General features: G+C 44.0%; 1 protein-coding gene across 1 annotated transcript in view; it reads left to right on the forward strand.

Moving 5' to 3' along the window:
* LOC146798556 (cystatin-like) overlaps positions 1 to 19712 on the forward strand; it is a 51880-nt gene that overhangs the window by 23749 nt on the left and 8419 nt on the right. Inside the window, exon 2 of the mRNA XM_085625858.1 lies at positions 12658 to 12747. Coding sequence (XP_085481984.1) covers positions 12658 to 12747 — 90 coding nt within the window. The remainder of the gene's footprint in view (positions 1 to 12657; positions 12748 to 19712) is intronic.

Genomic DNA, 19712 nt, shown 5'->3' on the forward strand with positions numbered 1-19712 from the left:
ATCGAGGTCTCCCTGGGGCCTCATAATGCACACTCCATAGGGGAGAAGAAAGGATCAAGGCCAGGGTTAGCGTTTTTCTCTGACGTTCACGAGTCCTCAGGCGCAGGGCCCAGGTAGCGGCCTCGCAGCTATAACCTGCAGCAGGCCCAGACTCACCCTCCCCTCTGCTGAGCACCTTCAGTTTGGGTTGCCGCCTCCAGTGTCTCTGCTCGCTCAGGGCTGGATGTAGAAGAGCAGGGAGGGGATCATATGGCCAGAGGTTCAGGTGCTGCGGGCCGCCCTCCCCCTCTGGCACAACCCTGCCAGCGATTTTCGGCCTGCAGGCATGTTGTAACCCCTCGTCAGCAACATCCTCGTGCCATCCAGACCTGGACTTGCTTGAGTACAGGCTGCCGCACCGGTTTCTCACTGATTCCAACCTGAGTCCACCAGGCAAGGGGTCCCACAGTGAACTGCTGCCTCAGTGAGCTTGGCTCACCAACAGGACTCTCCCTCATGTCTCTAGGCTGGCCGCAGTTCCAAGGAGCAATGGCAGATCCCTCCTGCCTTATCAGCCAGTCTTCAGCCCTGATCGACAGCCGCTATGATCAGGGGGCACAAGGAGATTTAGAGCAGGATTCCAGTTGTGGGGCTGAGTAGAATGTTGCAGGATTTAATGTGGGTCCCACATGGAGTGCACTCAAGTAGCGTCCTTCTCTGGCACCATCTTGGCCAGCCCCCTCAAGACTTTAGATCTTTAGGTTGGAATTATGATATTTTCGTTATCTTGCTTTCTTTTAAAACTTCTTTGACTAAAATGCAAGTCATATAAGAATATAAAGCTACACTTTTTGCTTTAAAAAAAAACAAAAAACTCTGGCCCAAGAACAGAATTGGCTCCACCCTAGTTGACAAACAAAGGAATAAGATCCTATCATGATTCCCTATCATTTTTTTTTAGGGCAGACTATATCGACATCGTACTGTTGCTTCTTATATATTATGGTCTGCTTGGCTTATCTTGAGAAGAGAGTCTCAGTGAGTTTTTGCCCAGCGCTTCGATTGCATAATGACATTATTCGCTCAATTGACTGTTTCATTTCTGCATAGCACTACAGTAAAAGAATGAGCAGGCGAGGGAAGTGTTGATGTTGAGAGGAAAGGTTAAGAAAAGCCAAAGAGAGAACAGGAGCATGGGAATGCTATCACATAAAACGCAAATGATAACAGACGTTAAGGCCTAATTGGTTTTGGAGACTAAAAGCCCTTTAAAGCTCCACAGCATGTTTGATATTCTCACACAAGGGCAACTGTAGTGAGTTCTCCCTGAATACGTACATACATTGTTAAGTTAGCATAACCACGTTAGAGGTTAGAAAGCCATCTTTCTGCTTTTGCACACGACACTGCGTTTACATGTTATTTCTTAAACAAACTGCTGACTCGAGACTTGCTTCACACGAGAGCAATCTGTTGTTACCATCCCAAGCTCTGCGCAGCGACCTTGGTCTGTACATGGTGTGACAAACAGTCTGGATTATTACACAATGCATGTTTTCCACTCTAGGTTGATCGACCCACTATTTAGCCATAACACACGCGCAGCTGCAAATACCTGAAAGTTGGTGCTTTTAATATCACAGACATCATGTTTATTATTCAGACCGAAGACAAGCCTTCCTGCGAGAAGACTCCTGATGCTCCTGTGATGTGATTTCACTAAGCTGATCTTTGAGGTATGGGGTCCCCTATTCAAGCCTAAGAGACCTTCTATTAGCATAATAATAATATTAGCTTCTTAGTAAAGGGAAGGTGGTAGTAGTATCCACTGTCATTATAATATGATCACCCCTTTTATATTCTATGGTATTGTAACTATGTTGATGGTTTTGATTTTAATCATTTGTCTGCTTGTATTAGCCAAAGTACTGCATCTTAGGACACGTGGTCTATAAAAATAAACTCTTTTTATTTACACCGTGTCTCTGTTGATTATTGTTGTGGACTGATGTGAGAATAATATACGAACAGGTATTTCCGATTCCCACCATTCCTGAGAGTATACTGAGTCGCTTGTTCTGGGTTGTCTTTTCATTGGGACCGCCGAGCTAAATCTCGGATAACGAATGGGACACTTATGCTAGCCGGATACTGGGTTCTGGGTTCTGAGGTGAGTTTCTGGTACACCACAATTCACTGAGGTCCCGGGGTTCTACGCATAGTTCTGTGTATAAGCAGAATCCCTGCAACACAACATGCGGCAATGGCATTGGTGCACAGTGAGAGAATCTCGCAATTTGGGAAGTGTGAGAATGTATTGTATTGTAATTGCATTTATATAGCGCTTACTATCCCTGATGAGGCATCAACGCTTTTTTTTTGGCGAGTAGCACGCTACTTTGGAACCCATAAAGGATTAGTGGTGAATTAATAGAGTGTCATATGAAATTAATTTGAGCGGTGGATATGCTAGTCTGCTATTTGGATTGAGAAGGAAAGGAGAGGGATAGAAGAGGGAAAAGGTTTGCATTTATATAGCGCTTGCTACCCATGATGAGGTGTTGAAGCGCTTTTAGGGGACTAGCACGCTACTCCGAAACCAAAAAAGGATTAGTGGTGAATTAGTCTGGGGAAATATTAAATTAATTTGAGTAGTGGACAAGTTAGTCTGTTATTTGGATTGAAAAGGAATTGTGGAGGGATAAAAGAGGTAAGTATTGGACCTGGCATCTTTTGGCATGTTTCCCTTGTCTTTTTGCTTTCTGCAATCCCGGTTTTGACTGTTTTTGCTGGTTTAGTGTCTCTGCGCACTTTCTCACTGCGGTTCAGTGTTAAAGTGCAAGTGCTCCTGTTGTAAATTGTGTTATAGGTTGGTTTTCCATGATTGGCATATTTGGTTTATTAGTAAGTCCCTAGTAGAGTGCACTAAGCATTCCAGGGACTGTAAATCAATTGCTGCTAGTGGTCTGCAGCATTGGAATGTGCCACCCACACAAGCAGCCCTGAAAGCGGTTCTCAGACCTTGCACTGCAGTGTCTGCGTGCAGTTTGTAACTGCCATTTCGACCTGGCTAGTGCACCCTCTTACCAGGCCCTAATCTGCCCTTTTATTACATGTAAGTCACCCCACTGGTAGGCCCAAGGTACCCCTGTGGGCAGGGTGCTGAGTATGTTAAAGGTAGGACATGTACTTGTGTGTGTGACATGTCCTGATAGTGAATTACAGTGCATGTCGTTTTTCACTATGGAAAGGCTAGCTGTCACATAGGATAGAATGGGAGGTTGCTTATAACATCTTATAAGCATAACTTCCCATTAGGACCAGCTAGGGAAATAGAGTTTAGTATGCTTCTTTAGCTAATGATGATTTTTACATTCTGGGTTTGAAAATACCACTTTTAGAAAGTAGGTATATTCTTGCTTAACCATCCTGTGTGCCTCTGCTGGTTTGATGATGGATTGTCTGGCTTTTTACTGACGGGCTGGGGATGTCCATTCACTTTAGGCAGCAACTGGGGGTAGGGGCTGGGGTTGGAGGTGTGTCCTGCTTTTTCTAGATGAGCCAGGGCTGGGCTGAATAGACCTGGGCTGCATTTAGAGTAGTGGGAGGAGATTCCCTTGCACCTGAATGGGCCTGGTCTGCCTTACACAAAGCTGTCTCCACCTCCTGATGGGAAGCTGGGTCAGAGAGGCCAGAACTGGCTTGGACTGAGCACAGACCCTCCCTGCCTGAGAGAACAAAGAGAAACTGAGAATAAATATTGGGGCCCAAACCTCAGAACTTTAGAACTCGCTGGAATCAATAAACCTGCCAGTAAGAAGAGCTGGAAGACCTGCCAGAAGGAGTACTGCCGCTTTGCTGTGTTGTTGCTTTGCTGGGTTGGTCTGCAGTTGCTGCTTCTGCCTTGGGCAGTGATAGGACTGGACTGAACTTTTTTCCCTTCTACTGAGTATCTCCAAGGGCTTGAAACCGAGCTTACCTACTGTTCTGAAGTCTCGGGGACCGCAAAGTCTTCACTGACCTCTGGGTACTGCTTCTGGAACACCGGTTTCAGTCGCCACAGAGGGGGGAAAACCAACTCACTCCATCACCGACTCCATCACCGGCTCTCTGTCCTGAAGGCACCGCTGAGGGCACCGTCCGCATCTCGCACCGTAGCCCTGATTTTACCATCGCGACCGCCGCCACAGAGCCACTGCTTGCACAGTGACCTGTGAGCACCGCACTCTGCACTGCCTCGCTTAATTTTACTGTCCTGGTCTCACCGACGACGTTGTTGCATGCTGACCGCAACATCCGAGACTGCATCGTGGCTTGGGAGCACGGCTCATAAGTCACACAATGCACCACCCGTCCCACACCGCAGTCTGGACCGACCATCGCAAGCTTCCCGCAACTGTCTGTCGCCTGCACTGTGATTTGTCAGCACCGCAGAGGGCACCACCTTCAATCTGCACCGCAGCCCAGGTCTCAACGACGGCACTGGATGACCGTCACCCAGCCGCTGATTGCACCGCATGCCGCACCGCTCCACTTCACAACTCAACCGCGACAGTTTCCATGACCGGCCCACACCAACGTGTCGGCTGCAACACAAAAGGTACTGTTTAGGAGTCTGTTGATGCCCCTGACCGACGCAGTCAGATGGAACTGTTGGATTCTGTTGTTTACAGCACTAGACAGAGCTACAAACTTCAAGGAACTGTGTTTTTAAAGTATTCTTTCAAAGTGCATATTTTTAGAGTACTGTATGTTGGATTTGTTGTCGTTTTGGTCTTGTTTTGGATATATAAAAATATTAGATATTTTTCTAAACTGGTGTGGTGTCCTTTTGTAGTGTTTTCACTATACTACAGTTGGGTATGTGCAAATGCTTTACACACTGCCTCTGAGATAAGCCTGACTGCTCGTGCCAAGCTACCAAGGGGGTGAGCAGGGGTTATTTTAGTAGTGTAACTCACTTAACCTGGCTAGGAAGAAGGGTCCCTACTTGGACAAAGGTGCAAACCTCTGCCAACTAGAGTGCTAGAGTTCCTCATTTCTAATAGGAAGGATCAAGAAAGTTGTTGTTTTTTGGGGGAGTTAATCGCTGTAGGAGTGAATTTGGGATGAGTAAAGGGGAGATGGAGGGGGAAGAGTCAGAGGGAAGGGTTTAGAAAGGCTTGTTTGGGAGATCTGAATAGTAAAAGAAATAGGAGATGATGCAAGGAGGGGTGGAGTAGAGAAGAGTCTAGAGAGGGTTATTTTAGGTGTCATAGTAGTGGTATTGGATTCGGGATGAATGGGAAAGTGGAGGTAGAGGATATATTGAGGTATAGGGTGAGGAATAGGGTAGTGCATTGTTAAGAGTGGTAGAATGAGGTTTGAAATGACTCATTGAGGTAGAGGATATATTGAGAGTGGTATAGGGTGAAAAATAGGGCAGTGCATTGGATATTCTGAATTCGAAGTAATAAATATAAAGATACATATGTACATGGAAGGTATATATGTATGCATAAGGAATGTAATATATGTAGATTAAAGTTGCATTTAATAAATTCTGACTTTTAAGTGTTGTTGTACTTTAAATAAATGTATTTGTCTTTATTTTTTGTAATTCACTAGTGAAGCAATTGTAGATAGTTATGATAAAAAAGGTTTACGTATTTATGCAGTCACATATTCATGTTTAACTTAGAATAAAGTAAGTATAAGTAATATGTATATATTTTTAAGTAGAACTAATGAATATCTATATCTTTAAAAACATAATTATTATACACGTTAATACAAAGCAATACACATATTTAGTACACATCTATATTCCAAATAAATGCTTATATATATGAGGGCTATGCTGTATATTTATGTTTGAGTATGGTGGTCAAGTGGGGAAGAGTCAATTCTTGAGTAGTCTTCTGAAGATAAGGTGCTTTTCCGTGGATCTTACGTTCTGGGGAAAGAGTTCCATTGTTTGGCTGCTTGATCAGAGAAGGCTGTGCCATTCATGGTTTTTTTCATAGTTGTTAAGGGTGATCCATGGTAGAGGGTATTGGCGTAATGGATTTTGGACAGAACAAGAAAAATGGTATCTTGGACCCTGTATGCCCATCTTGTGGTTTCAGAGGTAACCAGCTGAGTCAAGGGTTCAAAGCTGGGGGTTCATGCAGAAATAATGGTATAGCCGATGACAGGTGAATATATCCAGAGGGGAGAAATTTCGGTCTTCCAAAAATTTCTCCAAAGTGAGAAATGACCATTTGTGGAAGATTTGACCAAAAGCAGTAAGAACCACCTTGGCCGATTCTGTCATAAGCAGGAGAAAAGGGTTATTGTCCATGTGTAGTATTGAAGCATATAGGCAGGGGAGCCCAGAGTGGGCACTCCTCATTCTCCATTCTAGGCAAGTGGACACAACTGTGATCACGTCACCCCAGGCCTGAGCAGACCCTGTGGTAGGAGAGATCTGAGCAGGTGTCTGCCCTTCTGCACCATTCCATGTTTAAGTTATGGGTGCTATCTACCTGGGCGATACCAATATCTTGTGTAGTGTGCGCGACCTACTAGAAAGAATCACTCTAAGTCGGGCACTTCAAAACTACCCCGGTTGTATTAACGTGTCAGTATTTCCCAGTATATTCTGGGCATCTTACCTCCCCAGATGAGTTATGTCAGAATGTTTTTTAAACTTCTGGAAAAAAATGTGTTTAACAGGATAGGGATGTTAGAGAACAAATACAATAGGTAAAACTATCATTTTGATAAGGATTATCCAATCTGTTATGGATAACGGTAGCTTCTGTCATATTTTTACTCAGCTGGACAGCCATTCCATCACTGGACTGCAATTAAGTTGAGTCATAGCTACAGTATCATGGTAAATGTGTATGCCAAGGTATCAACCCAAGAGATGGGGAACTCCGACAGTGCCAAAATAATAGACTTAGTAAGCAGAAACCATTCAGTTTTGTTCAAGTTTGCTCCACTGAACCTTAATATTTCATGAATCAACAGAGTGAGGTTGCATGCTGTGTCTTTTGTGATGAGTAAAATGTCAGCTGAGTACATGGACCTAAGAAAGCTCCCTGACTCAAAGTGTCAAACAGTGATTGCCACCTGTGTAGGTGTCCACTGCCAATATAAAAAGAAGAGATGACAGACGACAGCCCTGTCTTGTCCCCCGCTTAATAGAAAGGGGTCAGATACCAGTCCATTGGCGCCGACTCTGGACACAGGTTTGGTATAAAGCAGTAAAGAAGAGATTGTTTGTTTCTAAAAATTTATTCACGCTACTGTATTTACATAGTGCATTCAAATAAAGCCACTAGTTACCCAGCAATCCTCAATACAACCAGAGAGTCTCTCAAACACATGGTTGTGAGGCTTCGTTCAGGATCTTTGTAGATTATTTCTTTGCTGTGTCCTCTGGATCAGAACCTGTACTGTCTCTTGAATCCAATTGCCAACTTGGTGAGGCTGCATTGGCATTCTTGAAAAACTGTGCCTTACCGGGCACTTAACTTAGCAGGATAAAGCAAAGGGTATTTAACATACTTGGCTCAGAGGATGTGCTTTGTTTCCATGAACTTGCGCCTCACTTCCTACACTGTAAGGATGTGGGCACACATATAGATGTCGTTGCCCCTTGATGTTGTGGCAGGCACCTTCTCTCTAGCAAGTCTGACTGTTATATAACAATCTCGATAATTAAGAAGTCTCCCAATCGGAGGGTGTGGGGTGTATCAGGTGGTGATGGAGGACCCAATGGTGTATGCGCCCGCTCAACCAAGAACACCTCAGGAAGCTGGACATGCCAAATAAATCAGTTAAAGTCTCAGCATATGTAACAGGATTGTTCATGTTGGTTGTTTCTGCAAGTCCCACTATCAGTAGGTTGCTTCAGCGTGACCATGCCTCGAAATCTTAAATCTTGGCGGCAATGGCAGCGACCAGCTTCTCCAGTTTTTTCACTTTTCAGTCCAGGTTGCAGCATCATCCTCTATAACGGAAATACGACGTTCAGCTCCATCCAGATGAGCGTTCTTTCTATCTATCCTCTAGTATGGGTTGTCTGATCGGGAAGTCATCAAATCAATTTTATTGTCATCCGACCTTAAACTAATTTTAAGTTCAAAGAGTATGGTCGTATTTTCCCCAACAGAGTTTGACTTAGTTGTAATGTCATCCTCAGTCCTGGGCCATGATTCCCTACTACATGCTCCACAGGTTTCTTCTGGTCGAAGACCAGATTGCTTTGTTTTTGTGCAGACTTCCCCATTGTGCTGGCAGTGCCTGTCCATAGTGTCTTTGGCCATTCGTTATATTTGCACATTTTTCCCTCAACACTGTGTTATCTCCAACACACTTTCAAAAATCCAGGGTGATAGTCCAACTAATATGCGCAATCTTGATGTGCTTTTCTAATCCATATGCGTTTATCGCAATGTCTGTCACGTGCTTGGTGACGTAGTGGCAGTTTCGTTAACATGGGTCATTTCTGGGGGCTATCGCAAAGGATACCATCAGGACACCTTCTTTTCAGGTTTATACATATATCTCTTTCTTGTGAACAGTGACCAGCAGTCTTGTCTTTTGTAGGGCACTGTTGCGTGACCACTACTACTAGGGGAGAGGTGTGGTGCAACGGCCAGAGCATCTGACTACAGAGTGCGGGGCTCACAGTATGATGCCCGGCGCTGGGGGCTGCTCAGTTCAGCATTATGTGACTTTGGGCAATAGCTCACGTAATCTCCTAGACGGAGCCCGGGGCCTTGAAACCTTAAGGGCTGATATGTTCTCTCTTTACAATTTGGAATTAGTATTATTGTTATTATTCCTACACAGCCTATAACCGAGAAGTCCCCCACCCCCCTTTGCTTTTAACTAGCAGTCTTCATTGGGGCCTCCAGTACTCTAATTGCACCTCATGGCATAAGGCAGCAGAGATCTGTCTCAGAGGAATCAGGCACTCGAACCAACCTCATGTGTCTTGTTCAGCAGCCTAGCAAGGGGCCAGATTCAGGTCCCTCCTACCATCTCCGCCTGTTTTACAAACACCAGTTACCGTGGGTCTTGCTGGACTGTATCCGCACATCGCACCTGATTACCACCTCCCTCAGTCATTCTGCCAGTGTCCTTCAATGCTCATCTCAATGTTCTCCAGTCGCTCTTGGGCCTACCGGTCTTTGCCTCATGGTGTCCGGATGCCCCCCCAGTGGCATAGAACTCCCTGAGCCAGCCTCTAGTTGGATGGTCCCACTCAACCCTAAAGGTTAGTTGGGGCCACATTCAACCAGAGAACTGCACAGCCACCTGCAATAAGAAATAGGGGTGTGGGGGAGGGGTTTTTCATCCGAGGAGAGTACAGTAGATCATGCCTGTCTCAGCGGGTAGGTAACAAGAAAACCTCTGGCTCACCAACCCCCTGACTTGGTGAGGGCCTGTGAGGAGCGCCCGGGACCAATGTAGGCTACTGTATATCATGGCAGGGAACAATTATTGACTAGTCTTTTAATGGGAACCCCTGGATCTCAGATGTTGCACGCCCCACTCACCTCCTCAGGGCCACATGGACAGTCTCCACAGCTGCATCTGAAAATGGGCTAGACGATGGAGCTCTGGTCTTAGGCGGCCATCTTGATCTCCGGTTTAGACATGCCCCTGCTACAACTTTAGTTAAAGGCTTTTAGATACTTTGTCTTAATTGCACCCAGAAACAATGTAGTTTTCTATATCCAATAAGGCCTTTAGTGGGTGCAAGTCGTATATTTCTATCTGCTTACATGAGCACCATTCTGGTAACACTATTAACATTTTTATTTCTTTTATTGACAAAATGCCAATTATTTAGGTAGAATTCCCCAACAGGAATTAAAGACAGGATGTAGTTCTCTTCCTCGTCAAAGGAATCCCAGCAGTCTCAGAGTCATCTGCACAAAGATCCAGCACAAAGGCTGACACACTGGGACCACAGCCCTAAAGTCCTGGACTATTCGCTTTGGGGGAAAGGCACAAAACCATACTGTATCCAGAATACTTTCTATGAACGAGAGCGTCTGCAAGGGAGTCTGGTGTGACTTCAGCATGTTGATAGTGAACCTCAACAATGTTGGGAGGCTCGCTGTCGCCTGCAGGTTGTTGACAGCGGCCTGGGGAAAGCCCACCTTCAGCAGCCAGTCATTGAAGTAGGGTAGACTAGTAACCGCAACCTCCAAAGGTGTGCTGCGACCATCACTTTGATTAACATCCAAGAGGCATTGGTGAGGACTAAAGGTAGAACTGTGATTTGAAAACACTCCTTGCCCACTGTGAATTGCAGGTAACGTCTGTGTACCTAGGGGGCAGGGATATGGAAATAAGGGTCCTGCAGTTTCAATCCCACCATCCACTCTCAAGGGTCTAGGGCACACAGGACCTGTGCTGGTGTGAGCATCTTGAATTTGTCTTCAGCAGGGAGGCGTTGAGATATTGGAGGGACAGGGAACTGAGCTGCACATTGTCCTCCTATCCTGAGATAGCAGTGTGAGAATGTGAAGGTATTGTGCAGTGTAGGAAGCTGATGCTAGTAGACAGTGTGATCAGCCTGCATTTGGGGGGGTATGGAGCACTCAAACTGGCACTGTAAGAAGCAGGCACAGGTGGTCAGTGTTAGAAGCAGACTTTTGCGGGTAGTATGAGAAGCAGGCACCTTTCGGCTGTCCACTGGGTATGTGAAGAGACAACATTGATGGGTAGTATAAGAGGTTGGAACGTGTGGCAACACAGAGTCTCTGGCACTGGTAGACAAGGTGTACACTGCACTAACTAGCGTTGTGAGGAATTCAGGCAAGTGGACAGTCCGAGAAGTTGACATTGGTGGGCTGTATGAAGAGCGGGCACCGGTGGGTAATGTGAGAAGCTGGTTTAGGTCACCAGTGAGAAGTTGGATTTGGAGAGCAGTACAAAGAGTTGGCACAGGTGGACTGTGTGAGGAGCTGACACGCATGGCACATCCGAGGAGCAGAAACCGATGGGCAGTGTGCAGAACTGGCACTGGTGGGCAGTGTGAGGCGCTCATATATTGTGGTAATGCAAGCGGCTGGCACAGATGGGCACTGTGAGATGTTAGCACTACAGGTTACTGTGAGGAACTGGCACTATTGGCAGTATGATGAGCTGGTGGTCTGCGTATCAATGAGCAGTATGAGGGTTGGCTGTAGTGAGCAGAGTAAGTAACAGGAATGGCTGGGGAGCATGTGGTGGGTAGTATGTGGTTCTAACCCCAATGGGCAGTTTTAGGAGGGAACACTATGGACGATTAAGGTGTTACCAATCGTGTGAGGAGCCTGCTTTCCTGATCAGTAAGAGGGACGAACTCTGTAGAGCAGAAAAGAAAGCTTGACTGGTGGATACGAATATGTGGAACTAGCAGGACACTACTAGGCAGTGAATGGGGAGACACGAGTGCCAATGTTAGACAATGACACCAGGGAATGTGTGAAAAACCACCACTGAGGAGCAGTGTAAGTAGATGGCGCGTGTGGCCTTTAAGTAACTGGAACTAGTGGGCAGTGTGAGGAGCTGGCTCTCTGGAGGCGTCTAAAGAGCTAGAAGTGATTAGCTGTGTGAGAAAACCAGCAGCTGCAGGCAGTCTTGAGTGGCTATCATTTATGGTCTGTGTGAGAAGCTGTATTGATGGGTAGGGAAACTTGTCTCCGGAGAGCAGTGGGAGGAATTCTCACCAGCGCAAGGGGCTTTGGGCCCACAGCACTAACTCTCAATTTGCACCTCCCCAAAATACCAAATGTCCTCTGATGTTTATGCAAATCATCCATTGTGCAACAAAGGAAGACAGGTAGGGATCAGAAGCTGGAATGTGAAAATCGTTAGCCCATTACATTATTCTCCCTATAACAAAACTGCAACATTCTGTTAAGAAAATGTAGAGAGCACATGTAGACTTTTGCATTATTTTCGGGGTACCACCCAACACTTACGTTAACTTTAGGTATCATAGTCTGTGACTTTCTGACACTGGCAATAATTGTTGCAATCTTCCACTTGCTTTCAGTTGCTTCTGAGGCTTATTAAATGTTCCAGGTCGACTCTTCTGATTTGTATGTGGTTTCAAATTTAGATTCGTAGGTGTAGCTTGCTTGTACCCTTTTGAATGCTTTGGTAGAATGATCAGCATATACACCTGTTTCCTGAAAGATTATTTATGGTGAAAGAATGCCAGACCAAAGCTTCTTTTTGATGAAACTTCGCCTTGCACAAAGCAGGATCAGTGCGCCATGATTACACTGATGTGTATCATGACAGGACACACAGTCTTTTAAAGTTGTAGGATATGTGAAGGTGTCTGTCAATCCCTGCCCTAAGCATCAATTTTCTTCGATACCAATGCAACCGACTGACCTAGTGGTGCTAAAGTACCACGATTCCAAAACTGATGACAGCCTTGGTTATACTCCTATGAACGTCTTAGAGTCTGTTGGGATTTGTTTTCTCCCTTGCATTACTTAAATAAGGGTCACACACTGTCTCTTGTATTGTTTCTGTACAGAATAGGACCAAATGTATACAAATCTATATATACCTGCGTCCCAAAGGGATTATTCTGTTCCAAACTTTGAAGTGCCTTCTTTACACTAGAAAGCAACCAAAAGCATTAAATTTCTGGGAAGTGGCTTGACTACCATGTATTTCTGTTTTCAGGTTGTGAACGGCTACAACTTTCACTTGAAACTGGAGATGATGAAAAAGGGATGCGGGCAGGGAAACCCTGATGGAAGTATCCACAGTGAGGTAATGATGGCTTTTGTTTGGTCCACCAGACAAAATGGTTTTCACCCCTTTTACTTCTGTATTCCCGACTGAAAGGGATATCACTGTAGCTTAGAATAGACCCATATAAGGGTAACATTGATCATTCAAGTGCACAAGCCCAATTTTTCAATGATCTTCACTTTGAGAAATAATGAATACCCTGTACAGCTGCTCTGTGGCTTTCAACTCCCCTGCCTTGGAGTCAAACATGTTTCAAGGAAGCCAGTGATGGGTTTTATGAAACTGTGTGTAACAAAGTCTGCACACTCATATTGTTTTTTTCTGCTATAAGTGAATTTAATACAAATCAGCTGACTGTAAGATTGATAATCCAAATGTATTGTGCCTCAGTTTATTGCTCAACTTCTTATGCTGGGGAGGCATCTACCTGGGCCACATGAGTCAATATGCCCCCAACATTATCAAACCCGGCCTGCCCAACATTACCTGATGGGGTAGAATTACTTAGGCAACAGATATCGATCTGTCTATCTGTCTGACTGCCTGTCTGTCTGTCTATCTATCTGTCCATGTGTCTGTGTAGATATATATATATTCACTGAAAAAAACAGAGGTTACAGGGACGTTTTAGTCAGTTGGACATTTCATTTGTACAAAACCTGAGAAGTTCGGCCGTTATAGTTAGTTTAGCTAACTATAATTCGCACCCCTGTAATGCACTGCTGATGACGTCACATATTACATCATTCATGACATGGTCAGTGACATCACTGATGACATCACTTAAGACATCTCAAATGACATCACTGATGACATCACTGATGACATCATCCAGTGACTGTGTGTTTCTATAAAGTTTTAATATGTTTTATATATATGCCAAGGTGTATTGAAGAATGAGTGGGTGTATAAGTGTCTGGATGGAGGATTTAGTAAGTGCGTGACTGTATAAGTGAATGATTAAATGTGTCTTACTGAATGCACGGGTTAGTGACTAAACTGTGTGAATGTCTGTATTAGTGTGTCTGTTGTTGTGTAAACTGCTGCATGGGTTGGTGAGTAGCTACTTGAGTTTCTACAGTTTGAGCTGTAGCCGCGACTAACGGTCCCTAAGGAAAATTGCATGGGGAAAACACCATTACCCGTCAACAAAAAGTTGGGTGCACAGGAGGACTTTCTGTTCCTCTGTTGGTTCTTTCTGCACATCTCTTGCTTCTTCCTGCACTTTTCTTCGTCTTTCTGGACTTCTATTGCCTCGTTCTGCATGTGTCTTGCTTCTTTCTGTGCCTTTGTTCCTCTTTCTTCACATGTCCTACCTCTGTAGGCATAGTTAGAAAGGAGCATTTGAAAAACCTTTGAAATTCACTGAAAAAACCATAGGTTTTTGGCACGTTACAGTTAGAAATTAGCATTTAAAAAACCTTAGAAATTCACTGAAAAAAAAAGAGGTTTCATGGACGTTATAGTTAGTTAGACATTTCACTCGTACAAAACCTGAGAAATTCAGCCATTACAGTTGGTTCAGCTAACTCTAACTCGCTCCCCCGCAATGCACTGCTGATGACGTCACATATTACATCATTCATGACATGGTCAGTGACATCACTGATGACACCTCAAATGACATCACTGATGACATCATCCACGTGATAATCTGATGCACCTCCTCACACCTGAATATAACCTTTGATACACCGACTCTAATATACAGAGTAGCAAAAAAATGCAACGCAGCTGTTCTGTCTCCCGTAGCCTGCCAGTGAACAAGGGAAAAGGTTTCCAGAAACGCGTTTGGCAAGAGGCTTGATTATTTGCTGAGACGAGCACGCATTGCTCTGCTGCTGCCTACTGAATAAAGAAGGTGAAAAAAGTACGTTGTGTGGGCACTTCTCTGCGTGAGCAGTTTTCTTTTGGATTTATAGTGGCTCGCTCTGGTCACGAAGCAGCCCCACTGCAGACAGCACAGGCTGGGTGTTTTCAATGTATAGCACCATGAGGACGACGTAAACCGATTCGGAGAGGCACAAGTAAAGCAGCGGAACGGCGTTGCTTTGCACTAGCAATCTGATGAACTTTTATTAGGGGAAGATTCAAGATAGCTGCAACCACTATGGATGTTATATTTGTTCAGATACTACATGAACCAAGATGCAAAGTTGGTACACGCCCATGTGGGCGGGACTATGAACTTAAAAACGAGCAAAAAATGCAACGCAGCTGTTCTGTCTCCCGTAGCCTGCCAGTGAACAAGGGAAAAGGTTTCCAGAAACGCGTTTGGCAAGAGGCTTGATTATTTGCTGAGACGAGCACGCATTGCTCTGCTGCTGCCTACTGAATAAAGAAGGTGAAAAAAGTACGTTGTGTGGGCACTTCTCTGTGTGAGCAGTTTTCTTTTGGATACATGTATATATAATTATATATATTGCAGCTAAGTGGAGTTTTGGTATAGAAAATCTATACTTACTTACCTGACGATACTTTGGAGTCAATATTTTGTCCTCAATATTCTGTGTCATTGATATTATAGTTTCAATATTTAGGATGCACACCCAATCACTGCTCATTCCTTTCCTTAATTCTTGGGAACTAATGTCCTGTTAAAGGTCTCCCTTGGTAATCACAAATTCCAGAAAAATATATTTTTGTTTCTACAACAGATCATAAAAGACCACATTGTTCTATACTCCTTTCAATTTGATCTTTTCACCTAGAAATGAGACTATACAAGACCTTGTCTGGTTACGGGATGATACCCTGGCCACGTTTTCATCAGCAACATGCATTTCTTTCCTCCTGGAACTGCCTACCACCTACAAGACTGTACAGAGCCTCATCGACTGACTTTCTGCAATATCCCTGTGCCATAGGTCTGATCTTACATGATACAGATTATTCCTCAAAAGCTGAAAACTAGTCCCCTCATGCTGTACCGGTCACCTGATTGATCCACCAAGCATCCTGCCTAATATTCCAACCTCTTCAACATGGACCCCTCATTTCCCTTCAAATGAATCTGTAATTTCTCCTATTACCACTTTACAGGCAGCAAACAAATTTACTTGGTCTATGGACCAATGTACTTGGTAAATCACATTTCTGTAGCTTGAGGCCATCGAGAACTTGCGAGTCAAATTTGGTGAAAACGCCATCTCAAAGTTTAGGTGATAATCTCAGCTGGTCCTCCAGATACTGTCAGCCACTAAGCAGGGAGGTCTGGAATTGGAGTTAAAATTAGCCTGGGAAAATGTTTTATTAGCAGCAACGTACTCTACTAAGCTCTCAAATTGAATGAGTCTGACCTTCTAAAACAGTGTTATCCATGCCCAAACATGAATTTAAAAAAAACAAATGTCCCAAGCAATTTGTAGAGCACAACCTTCCGAAGATATTGGATAAAAAAACTGTGGACTTCCTGGTAGCATTGAACAGAAACCTTTCCAATAACTGAAGGCTTAGCACAGTACTCATGGATATTAATTGCCCTACACAACAACCCACGTATATGCATACAAGAAACTAGGGTGTTGCTCATCTAGTTTCTCCTTTGAGGTCACTGTTTCTTTCTCTGTGTCCTGTATACGAAATCCATAGCTGCACAACGTGTACTCAGAAATTTAGCCTATGCATCCCAATACCAAATGGTGAACTTTGTTACAAAAAATAGTTGTTGCTGTGACATGGATCCTAGTCCTTGGAGTACAGGAGCATGGGCAATTGTGTTGACACAGGTGAAAAATCTTCATAGACCTTTCACACATCAGAGAAAAAAATTCACTTGGAGATTTTTATATGTCACGTTTCATAAAAATTAAATATTGGTGCCAATTAGTGTAGAGCTGGATATAGGTTCCAGATGGTGCCAAGCTTAGGCCTTAATGATTTTTGATTTTCATATAGGAAAAACAATGGTTCCTGTGGAATTATATACTATGAGGTTATGATTCATAAGCACAATCGCAATATAGAGGGTAAGATAATGGCAGAGTGCCTAGGAACCACTAACACACCGATTCCAGTGTAGTATATTTTATGGATTTTTTAAACAATAAAGTTAGGAGTAAACATTATGCAAAAACAACAATTGATGGACAGAATGCAGAACAATGTCATACATTCACCCCAGTACAGAGATCTGGGCCTAAATTCATCGTTCTTTTGGTCACCATGCCATTCCAGTTTGAACCCAGCCATATGCAAATCAGTCTTGACCCTTTGCCTCATGGGAACAGTCCAGCCCGAACTGCCAAGCCAGGTCCTCCCTGGACTGGAAACAAGCATCCTAGGACCGGTTTCAGGGTTTTACCCCTCTTCAGCCAGGATAGCTTGATTCCGGTGGCATGGAGAGCACGGGACTCACGTCTAAGCATACCCGTCCAACTCGGGGTGACAAATGCAAAAACAATTGATGGACAGAATGCAGAACAATGTCATACATTCACCCCAGTACAGAGATCTGGGCCTAAATCCATCGTTTTTTTGCTCACCATGCCATTCCAGTTTGAACCCAGCCATATGCAAATCAGTCTTGACCCTGTGCCTCATGGGAACAGTCCAGCCAGAACTGTCAAGCCAGGTCCTCCCTGGACTGGAAACAAGCATCCTAGGACCGGTTTCGGGGTTTCACACCTCTTCAGCCAGGATAGCTTGATTCTAGTGGCATGGAGAGCACTGGACTCACGTCTGAGCATACCCGTCCCACTCGGGGTGACAAATGCAAAAACAACATTATACATCAAAACAACATTTGTGCATAGTGTCCCAGTGACAAAGGGAACCTAAACCTAAGTGACAATGTGAATATTATATACAAGGTTTCCACAGTTTGTTCAAGTCGACCATTATCAAAATAATTCCATGTGAACAGCAGCTATATACAATGATATGTGCTGGGAAAATGGTTTGCTTCTTCTGGTTGTCGATGGTGTTTCGACCCTCAAAACAATGTGGGGTCGCTTCAGGACTATTGATGTAGGGACATCTAAATGGGATTGAAATAAAAAGAGCATAAGGCCCATATGCAAAAAATAGGAAACTAAAGGCCGTTGGATAAAAGGTACCTGAATTTATGATTGCGCAGCCTTGTGAAAATTATGTGCCACACGTGAAGAATAGAGGAAAAGGGTTTACTCGCATGAGGACCCGTCCGGGTGCTATGAGAAAAGAAGAATGTTGCAATTACTGATAATTGGACATTGCGCTATGTATAATCAGTTGCAAGTTACATCAAGGTTCTTACCACCGCAGCGTTGTAGATTCCCTTTGTGGATTAACAGTGACATGCACCAAGAGGTTTTCTGGAAATTAAAATAATAATAATATAGGGGTCAGATTGCTGAATTAAGGGCTGAGCGCAAGGGCTAAGCGGCCTAGATGTGCCATTTCTTACCTGGGTAGAAGACTGGAAAAGCGGGACAGCGCTCCGTGTGTAGATTCAGAAAAAGCCGCGTCAGTCAGCTTGATCGGGTACAATGACAGAGATCCTCTTCCAGAGAGGATTGTTATATACAAGGTTTCCCGCTCTTTTTGCCAAAGGAAACTGGCAGACCTAGCTAAGGAAAACCGCTGCACCGAGCAATCCGGTGCTCCGTTTCCATAATTGGTAAAGATTGAAAAAAGACCTCAGTGGGAGGTGAAGAAATATAAGGTGTGGCACAAAGATAGGGTTGCTGCGCTAATGACAATCGTGAATCCTCTGTGAATAGGTGAAAATGAAGGTACAATACCGGTGCTGGGTACTAAATAGGGAAGAACAGGTAAAATGACATATACACTTTGTATATTTACAAATTTTCGAATTTCGCCGGTATTTATATTATGCTATCACGCATGTTGAGCACTTCATGGAGTGTGAACATTGTATGTGTGCAGACATTTCACAGTTGTAATTCTTAGTTAGTGAACATGTATTTCATGAGAGTAGATCTAATATATGCAGCTCAAGTGTCACACCAAAAATGAATTGAATAAAGCTGTTGGAGCAAGCATAGTCGGATGTCAGAGGACATACAGGTGTAGACAGGACACAATTGTTATATCACATACAGTTGTTTAGCAAAGGGTAGTGGCATATCCTCTCCATTCCTCAGCAGAGTTAAGCCCTTCATTTATTGAATTAACCTTGTCTATCCAGCGGCATTCATTCCATTTGAGTATCTGAAGGATGTCACCTCCTCTTTCTGGAAGAGTGGCGATCTCAATTACTTGCCACTTTATTTCATCAACAGTATGACCTTTTATATTGTAATGAGACACAAGTGGTGCATTTTCAACTGATCTGTGTATATGGCTGCGATGTTGGCCAATGCGAGCCTTGACCGGTTACTGTGTTTGTTCAATATATGGGAGGCCACATGGACACCATTTGCAATAAACAACATTCTTTGTATTGCAGTCAGAGAATGATTGTAAATCGTGGTTTACACTACTATGTTCAAATGTGTTGGTATTAAACGTGAAATTGCAGGGAACACAGCTGCCACATTTGTGGTGTCCTTTCATTTTGGGTAGGCCCCATGCAGTAATCTGTGTGTTTGTCCTGTTGGCGATTAGGTCTGTTGATGACCTGACCAGATGATCTTTTAGATTTTTTCCTCGTTTGTAGGCAAACAGAGGTGTGTCTATTGTAGGATCAATACTCTGGATAATATTCCAATTTTTGGTGATCAGGTTGCGTACTTGATTGGTGTGTGTGTCAAAGGTGGTGACACATACAATCTTGTTAAGATTGGGTTTCTCTTTTGTCTTGAGAAGTTCTTCCCTGGGGCAGTGCCAGGCGCGTTTGAGAGACTTTTTTACAAGTTTGTTGGGGTACCCTCTCGTGACTAGTTTGCTCCTTAGTATCTCCGCCTCTCGCATGTAGTCTGTTTTCAGGGTGCAATTGGTTTTTGAAGCTTACCTTCTGAATGAGTTAGCCATTTTTATGTCGAGCCTAGAGCAGCGCGCATGCGCTACTCTAGGAGATAACCTTTTGGAATCGGTCTGCA

Source organism: Triturus cristatus, chromosome 9, assembly GCF_964204655.1.
Source record: "Triturus cristatus chromosome 9, aTriCri1.1, whole genome shotgun sequence".
Classification (NCBI taxonomy): Eukaryota; Metazoa; Chordata; class Amphibia; order Caudata; family Salamandridae; genus Triturus; species Triturus cristatus.